The 8,638-nt window shown below is 62.6% G+C and overlaps 1 protein-coding gene across 1 annotated transcript in view; it reads left to right on the forward strand.

Annotated features, from left to right (window-relative positions):
- The window catches only part of AFAP1L1 (actin filament associated protein 1 like 1), an 18,504-nt gene that overhangs the window by 8,707 nt on the left and 1,159 nt on the right, over positions 1–8,638 (forward strand). The window contains exons 2-16 of the mRNA XM_014312180.2: positions 2,112–2,240; positions 2,640–2,723; positions 3,051–3,142; positions 3,278–3,389; positions 4,163–4,261; positions 4,616–4,827; positions 5,160–5,339; positions 5,998–6,084; positions 6,313–6,406; positions 6,525–6,677; positions 7,050–7,261; positions 7,505–7,650; positions 7,947–8,025; positions 8,260–8,374; positions 8,496–8,637. Coding sequence (XP_014167655.1) covers positions 2,112–2,240; positions 2,640–2,723; positions 3,051–3,142; positions 3,278–3,389; positions 4,163–4,261; positions 4,616–4,827; positions 5,160–5,339; positions 5,998–6,084; positions 6,313–6,406; positions 6,525–6,677; positions 7,050–7,261; positions 7,505–7,650; positions 7,947–8,025; positions 8,260–8,374; positions 8,496–8,637 — 1,936 coding nt within the window. The remainder of the gene's footprint in view (positions 1–2,111; positions 2,241–2,639; positions 2,724–3,050; positions 3,143–3,277; positions 3,390–4,162; positions 4,262–4,615; positions 4,828–5,159; positions 5,340–5,997; positions 6,085–6,312; positions 6,407–6,524; positions 6,678–7,049; positions 7,262–7,504; positions 7,651–7,946; positions 8,026–8,259; positions 8,375–8,495; position 8,638) is intronic.

Here is an 8,638-nt window from a genome sequence, read left to right on the forward strand (position 1 = left end):
TGCGGGTTGCTGGAGCAGGACCCGGTTTGTGCTGCTGTGCTGGGGCAGAGCCAGGGAGGCTGTGCAGCTGCAGCCTGTGTCCAGCCCTTATCTGTGTGCTGGGAAAAGGCTCCCTGAGCAGGGGAGCACTTGTGGGGTCTAAAAATAGAGCTGGGCTGGAGAGGGGGGCTGCAGGGGATGCAGCTCCTGTGCTGCACCCTGCCTGGTGCTGCAGCCAGGGCAGGATGGGGCAGCCCTGTCCCCATGTCCTGCATGGCAGCATGTCCTGCTGCTGTCCCCTGGGTCACCCTGGGTCCCCCAGCCCCTCCAGGCCTGTTGGTTAATGCTAAATCCATCTGCTGCCACGGGTCCTGGCCTTCCCAGGCCCAGAGAGCTCGTGGACATCTCCCACCCTGCCTCAGATGTGGAGGAGGGCGTTGCTGGTGTCCCTGCCTGTGCTGGGCTGTGCAAAGCCTCAGTGCAGGGCAGGGGGGTGGTCCCACCGATTTTGGGTGCAGGAGGAGCCCCAGCAGAAAGCAGCAGGTGGGAGCCATTTGCCAGCACCATCTGGAGGTGTCCCAGAGCAGGGGACACAGGGTCCCTGTGTCACCTGTGGTCACTGTGACAGCCCAGCCCTCCTCCCCAGGAGCCCTTTGCTGTCGTGCTGTCCCCGGGCTCAGAGCCCCCAGTGGCCACCCCAGCACAGGAGATGTGTCCCTGTCCCCTGGGCCAGCTCTGGGGCCCTGAGCCCCCTCCCACCAGCTCTTGTCCGTGCTGCTGCCCTCACTTCCTGCAGCCCCCCCATTAATTTCCTTCAGCCTGGAAGCCTAACGAGCATAGGAAATGAATCCTTGCCTCCCTGTGCTCCCCCAGGCTGTGCTCAGTGCCCTCCTGGGATCACAGGCCTCTTTCACTGCCCCTGCCTCCCTCCCCCGTTGTATTTTGGAGGATGTTTAACAAGGGAGACGGAGGGGACAGCTCAGCTGGGGGAACAAAGGCGCCTTCAGAGCTGTGTGTCCGTGCTGAGTGTGCCCAGCTCGGGGCACTGCTGCTGAGCCCAGCCCCTGCCAGCAGCCCTGGCACATTGGGCACCCCAGGGGGGTCCCTGTGCCCCCTCCCTGCCTGCTGGGGCGCTGCTCATGGAAACCAGGCTGTGCTTTGGGCCCTGGCTGGCCCAGAGCCCTGACACAGAGCTGGTGCCTGGGATGGGACATGTCCTACATGTAGTAGGGGATGGGGGTGCTGGTGACCCCACAGCCTGGGGTTTGGGATGTCCTGAGAGTGTGGGAGATGCTGGTGACACCTCAGCCCAGGGTTTGGGGTGTCCTGGGAGTCGTGAGGTTGCTGGTGACATCTCAGCCTGGGGTTTGGTGAGCTGTGGAAAGCCAGTGCAGGGAGGAGCCTGCACAGTCCCTGTCCCCCCTGGTGCTGTGGCCAGAAGGGCTGAGGCTCAGCTTGGCACTGGGGAGGGAAGCAGGAGGTCTGTGCAGTGCGGGGAGGCAGGAAGAGCCCCGTGAGCCACATCCTGCCCCATGTCCTGGCACGGTGGCATTTTGGGCTGGCACGTTGTCTTTGTGCCCAGGGGCTCATCTTGGCTGGCACTGCTCCTGCTGGGCTCCCTTCACCCTTTAAACACCAGCTGCTTTTATTGTGCTGCTTTTATTGTGCTGCTTTTGGCTCCAGGTTCCTTACATCAGGATCCCATCAGTGCCTCAGGATCCTTCCCTTCCTCTGGGAGATCCCTGTGCCAGCCCTTGCTGCTGCCCTGCTGTGCCAAGGAGCAGTGTGGGGACAGCTACAGCCCAGCCAGGGTGTCCCCACGCTCTGGGGCACACAGTGTCCCCTCCTTGGAGCCATCCCCATCAGTCGGCACGTTCGAGCTGCCTCTGCAGTGACCCTTGGCCTCTGTTGCTGTCCCTGGAGACCCAAAGCCAGCTGTGTGCCCCCCCAGCTGTGCTGAGAGGGTGTTTGGTGGCTGCCAAGAGGAGGATCCTGCACTGGGAGCAACTGCAGCTCTTGCTTTCTGCCCATCCAGAGCTCCGACTTTGCTGGAGTTCCAGCCCATTTTGCCTTGTCTTAACCCCAGCATCCCAACACCCCCTGGCTGATGGGATTTTTCCTGCTCCCCTCAGTGCTGGACCAGCTCCTGCCAGAGCTCAGCGTTCTGCTCAAGCTGCTGGACCACGAGTACCTGAGTGCCACCACGCAGGAGAAGAAGCTGGCTGTGTCCACCATCCTGCAGAAGCTGCAGCCACCTGCAGGTCCGTGTCCCTCTCCTGTTCCCAAAGGCACTGGGTGTCCCCAGCAGGGCAGGGATGAGCCCAGCACCTGCTCAGCCCCATCAGGGCACTTTGCTTTCCCTTCTGAGCTCCTCCCTGCCCCGGAGCAGGGCTGGCGTCAGCGGTGCCCCGGGGGCAGGAGGGAGGGCTGCTCCCTGCGGAAACGCTGCATCCAGAGCCCTTCCTGCCCGGCTCTGGGCTGAGCACAGGGGTTTCCGCCAGCACTGCGCACCTGGGCCTTCACAGAGCCCCCGTTCTGCCCTCCTGGGGGAGCCACAGCAGCCCTGGGGGTTCCTCCATCCCTGCTCTGTGGCCCTGGGATTGTGGGCACGAGGGGCAGCAGTGCCTGCCCCAGGCTCAGTGTCCCCCCCTCAATTCCAGGGAAGGATGTGGACTACATGTACGTCAACACAGCGTCCCTGGGCAATGGCACCAGCTTCGTGGAGTCCCTCTTTGAGGAGTTTGGTACGTGTGGCTGAGCTGGAGGGGTGCCCAGGGGGATCATGCTGGTCCTGGGGTCCTTTGGAAGAAGGGTGACAGCTACATCCTTGTGTCCAGAGTGGGCATCATCGCTCTGGGTGCTTGTTCCTGCTCCCTTGGAGCTGTCTGGGGGCTGGCCATGAGGGAACCAGAGGTTAACAACAGGAACCCACGCTCCAGCTGTGGTTAGCAGTGATTCCCATCTCCCAGCACCTCCCCAGGGAAGGCCATGGGCGGAGATCCCTGCAGGGCACAGCTGGGATGTCCAGCTCTGCTTCCCTGCTCCCCTCACCCTCTGTTTGCTCCGTGCAGACTGTGACCTGCGGGACCTGCAGGACATGCAGGAGGAGGAGGGGGACACCAGCGTTGGCTTGGAGCTGGCAGGGAGCCAGACAGCCAAACCTGTAAGTGCCTGGCTGTCCCCAAGCCAGCTCTGTGTGGGGAGGTGACAATGGCCAGGGTGGGACCCTTCCTGTGCCCTGCTGGGGCTCCTGCCCCTGCTGCTGCCTTGGTTAAAGCTGGAGGTGTTTCTGCCCTAGGTTCCTGTGGATCCTGCTCCTCCTCTGCCCACCACTCCCCCTCCTGAGGATTACTACGAGGAAGCTCTGCCCCTGGGCCCTGGCAAGGCCCCCGAGTACATCACCTCCCGCAGTGAGTCCTGCTCCAGCCAGGCCAGCAGCAGGGCTGGGGGAGCCCCACGGGCTGCCCACTGCATCCCTCACCTGCCTGACAAGCCAGGCAGCTCTCAGTGCCTCATCCAGTCAGATGCATCATTCCTGCCTTTGTCGGGGCATCCCTGCGAATACAACACATTGGATGCCTGGATTCCAAATTATTGCTGTCACTGAGATCACAGGCTCATAGAATTATGGAATGGTTTGGGTTGGAAGGGACCTTAAAGATCATCCAGTTCCAACCCTGACACTTTCCACCATCCCAGGTTGCTCCAAGCCCCATCCAGCCTGGCCTTGGATGCATCCAGGGGCAGCCACAGCTTCTCTGGGAAATCCATTCCAGGGCCTTCCCACCCTGCCAGGGAAGAATTCCAGCTGGACTGAGCTGGGATTGCATCCCAGGAGATGCCAGGGAAGGACAAATCTGCCACGTGTCATCACAGCCACCCCACCACCCACCAAAATCAGGGTCTTGCTTTGACCTTTTCAGCAGCACCTCTCAAAAATAAATATTCCTGGGAAGGAATTGTCGCTGCTCCCACCAGCAGCACTCCTGTCCCCCTCCCTCCCATCCCACTTGCTATTGCAAGGAGTTGTTTGCTCCAGCCAGACTGGGAATGAGGAGATGGGAGAGATCAGAGCCACGGGAGGGTGGGATGCCCTGGGAGGGTGTGCTTGGCTGTGCCCCACCGAGCATCCGTGAGGGAAAACAGGGTGTACCAGCCCCAGCCCACTGTGCTTCCCCTGCAGACAGCTCCAGCCCCCCCAACTCCATCGAGGACGGCTATTACGAGGATGCAGACAGCAGCTACCCCGTCACCAGGATAAATGGGGAGCAGAAGAGTTCCTGTAGGTATCTGGGTGTCCTCAGCAGGGAGGGGAGAGCTTTGCAAGGTCCAGCCCGAGGTGGGGCTTGAGCTGGGGGCTGGGGGCTGCTGGGGTTGAGGCTGGAGAGCCAGGGTTTCAAAGTGTGAGCCTTGCAGAGAAACAAACCAGCCCAGGGCTCTGGATAGAGGCACCTGGGGCTGGAATCCTGCTGGGATTCCAGGGGAAGTGGAGGTGGCTGCTGCCCAACGCTGCTGTTCCAGAGGATGACAGGGAATCCACCTTTGCTGGCACCCAGCTCTGTCTGGAGCTGCTGGGCGTGGGGAACCCTGGCAGGGTGTGTGGCACACTTTAGGGTGACTCCCCTGCTTCTTCCAGACAACGACTCGGATGCCATGAGCAGCTCTTACGAGTCCTACGACGAGGAGGAGGAGGAGGGCAAGGGCCAGCAGCTGACACACCAGTGGCCCTCGGAGGAGGCCTCCATGAACCTGGTGAAGGATTGCCGGATCTGCGCCTTCCTCTTGCGCAAGAAGCGCTTTGGGCAGTGGGCCAAGCAGCTCACCATCATCCGGGATGGCAAACTGCTGGTGAGCCTGGCCTGGGGGGCACAGAAACCCCCTGGGGGGGTCTGGAGGGTGGCTGAGCCCGAGCTGAAGGAACAAAAGCACCATCCAAACAAAGCCCCTACCCCAAGGCTGCCACATGAGCAGCTGATGCCCTCACTTACCTTGCAAGGGAACAGAGGGCTCCCCTATTTTTGGGACACCATGGAGTGAGAGGGCACCCTCAGATGAGCCACCTCCATCTGTGCCACCAGCGAGGGACCCTGAGACCCCGTGTCACCTGTGGGACCCCCCAGCACAGCAGCCAGCCAGGCAGGTTTGGCTGAGCCCTGAGCAGTTCTCTCTGCCTCCCTCAGTGCTACAAAAGCTCCAAGGACCGGCAGCCACACGTGGAGGTGCCCCTGCCCACCTGCAACGTCATTTATGTCCCCAAGGACGGGCGGCGCAAGAAGCACGAGCTGCGGTTCTCACTGCCGGGCGCCGAGGCGCTGGTGCTGGCTGTGCAGAGCAAGGAGCAGGCTGAGGAGTGGCTCAAGGTACCCCTGCTCCTGCCAGGGGCATCCACAGAGCCCCCTTGGCATCCTCCCTGCCCAGGCTGGGGAGGGGGCTGCCCTGGGAGCGGCCTTGCCCCGCTGGAAGGGGATGGGGGCTTTGCTCCTGTCCCTTATCGGCCGCTTCCCAGGGCCTGGGCGGCTCCGGCGCTGATAGCCCCGGCTGGGGGATGTTTGCTCTCCCCTTCCTCTTCCCCAGGGCCCTTTCCTGCCTTTGTTCAGGGCCGGGAAGTGGGGGCTGCAGGGAAGGGGTGGTGGGTGGGAAAGGAGCCTCTGAGCACAGCAGCGACGCAGCTGTCACCCCAAATGTGGGAGAACGGGGGGTTTTACACACCCAGGGCACACCACACCTTAAAACAGGGGGGGTCACGAGGTGTCCTGTGGTGGCAGGGTGGTGCTGCCTTGGCAACTAAGTCTGTCCCTTCTGAGATTTCCAAGCTCCCTGACAAAATCCACAAAACTGGTTGAAGTGTTGAAGGGGCCAAGGTGTGCGCAGTCCCGATGTGGGTGTGCTGCCCTGAGCTGTGGGGACCAGGACGTGTCCCCCTGGCTCAGCCTGGCTCTGGTAGTGAAGGAGCTGAGCCAGGAGGGCAGCCCTGGCCCTCGGGTCACTTTGAGGTGACAGCTGGGGCTGTCTGTGCAGGTGATAAAGGAAGCCAGCAGTCCAGCAGCAGGCGGGATGGAAGCCCCCACCTCGCCAGCGATGCCGTGCAAGATGGAGCTGGACAAGGTGATGGTTTCTAGGGTCCCTGTCTGGGGGCTGTGTGGGGCTGCCGTGGACAAAACTGGGGAACACGGGGCTGGGGGACCCCAAATTCCTGGGGCTGCACGAGGAGCCTTTCCCCTTCTCACAGCAGCTCTGCAGGGCTGGGAAGGGGAACAGGAGCTGGAAATGCCAGCCCTGTGCAGGGGGATGAAGGGCTGGGGGTGGTGCTGATGGGATTCTGCTCTCCCACAGCGGCTGTCCCAGGAGAAGCACACCTCAGACTCGGACAGTGTGGCCATGGGTGACACCGGGTCCCCTGCCACCCGCAGGGAGCACGGCGAGCACGGTACAGTCCCTGTCCCCACTGCCCACCCAGCTGTGTGCCCACAGCTGGGCAGCACCCTCTGCAGCTGGGGGGATGGCAGGACACACACCAGGGTCACACAGCTACCCTGTCCTTCCAGGGAAAGGCAAAAAGAGCGGCCTGGCTGACCTGAAGGGCTCAATGAGCCGGGCAGCAGGGAAGAAAATCACCAGGATCATCAGCTTCTCCAAGAAAAAGCCATGCCCCGAGGACACCCAGACCTCCTCCACTGAGGAGGACATCCCCTGCTGCGGTTTGTGTGGGCTGGGGGCAGAGATGGGGCTGGGAGTGGAGTGGGATCAGTGGGGAGTGACATCCCCCAGCATGGCTGCAGGGGTCCGGGGTGGGGACAAGCTCATTGTGGGGGAAATGCTGCCCAGGCCTGGCTCTGCAAATTCCAGTGATGAGTGGGCAAGGAGTCACCCATGTCCCCAAAAACAGGCTTGAGGGGACGTTGTGGTACTGAGCTGGCAGCTCCCCTGGTCCCAGCTGGTTGTGTGGGGGGAAACTGAGGCCCAGAAGGGCTGGATGAGCAGGCAGCCATGCTGTCAGCTCTGTCCTGTCAAAGCCTGCCTGAGGCACAGCCGGGCAGGCGCTGATGCCCTTCCCTCCCCTGGCACCGCAGGCTACCTGAGCGTGCTGGTGAACCAGTGCTGGAAGGAGCGCTGGTGTCGCCTCAAGGGGAACACGCTGTACTTCCACAAGGAGCGCTCGGACCTGCGCACCCACGTGAACGCCATCGTGCTGCGGGGCTGCGAGGTGCTGCCCGGCCTGGGCCCCAAGCACCCCTTCGCCTTCCGCATCCTGCGCCACGGCCACGAGGTGACGGCGCTCGAGGTGAGCGGGGGGGCTCACAGGACAGCATTGCCAGGCTGGGGGAGCAGCAGCTCTTGGGGTGATCAGCACCCCATGCAAGCAGTGCCTTGTTTTGCCCTCCCCTGGAAAGCTCAGGGCACCTGTTGGGTGAGCTGGGGCGGCCACATGGGAACTTGGTGCATGGAGGGGGATTGTGCGCAGCAGGCAGCAAGGATGAGGGGCTGGGAGCCAAGTGTGCACCCCAGCTCTTCCTCTGCCCTCCAGGCAAGCTGCTCTGAAGACCTGGGCCGCTGGCTGGGTCTCCTCTTGGTGGAAACAGGCTCCCAGACAGCCCCAGAGGCCTTGCACTATGACTACGTGGATGTGGAGACCATTGCCAACATCGTGACGGCCGTGAGACACTCCTACCTGTAAGGCTGTGTGCCTCCTGCAGTGCCAGGGGCTGGGTGCTGGGCTGGGCACGGTGATCCTTGGCCCTGTGGAGTCCCCAGAACGGGCACAGGCTGGGCGGTGGTTTGTGGCTGGAATCTCAGGGACAGGGTTGTTCCCTAGGGCAGCATGGGAAGCTGAAAGGGTTTCATCAATGCTGATGGAGGGTGTGTTAAGGTGGGGTCATGAGATGCAGGAATCTTTCTGAGCTGGAAGGGTTTCCTGAGGGGCTGGCAATGATATTCTGGAAAGGAAGACCCCACGCCTCCTTCTGCAGGTGGGCCAGCTCCTCCCAGGATCAGCGGGCAGACTCCTCTCGCGTGGTCTACGATGATGTCCCCTATGAGAAGGTTCAGGTGAGCACAACTTCGTGGCTCATCCTCTCCCACCACAGTGGCCCAGGGGCTGGGAGATGGCCCTGCAGGTGTCTCAGCAGGGATGGCCCTGCAGGTGTCTCAGCGGGGAGATGGCCCTGCAGGTGTCTCAGCTGGGAATGCCCTGCAGGTGTCTCAGCTGGGAATGCCCTGCAGGAGTCTCAGTGGGGACATGGCCCTGCAGGTGTCTCAGCTCACTCCCTCTCCCCGCAGCAGACGGAGGAGGAGCCGGGGCGGCCGGGGGCCGCTCAGGTGAAGCGCCATGCCTCGTCCTGCAGCGAGAAGTCGCGGCGGGTGGACCCGCAAGTCAAAGTGAAGCGACACGCATCCAGTGAGTCCCCGGGCCACAAACCTCCCCAGGGCTCCTGGCCAGTGCGGGAAGGGGCTGTTCCCCACAGAGATGTGGGGGTACCATCAGTGCAGCCCTTCATGGGCTCTCCCCGTGCCTGCAGGTGCCAACCAGTACAGGTACGGCAAGAACCGGGCCGAGGAGGACGCCAGGCGATTCCTGACGGAGAAGGAGAAGCTGGAGAAGGAGAAGGCATCGATCCGCAGCGAGCTGATGTTGCTGCGGAAGGCGAAGCGGGAGCGGCGG

Source organism: Geospiza fortis, unplaced genomic scaffold (genome assembly GCF_000277835.1).
Source record: "Geospiza fortis unplaced genomic scaffold, GeoFor_1.0 scaffold55, whole genome shotgun sequence".
Classification (NCBI taxonomy): domain Eukaryota; kingdom Metazoa; phylum Chordata; class Aves; order Passeriformes; family Thraupidae; genus Geospiza; species Geospiza fortis.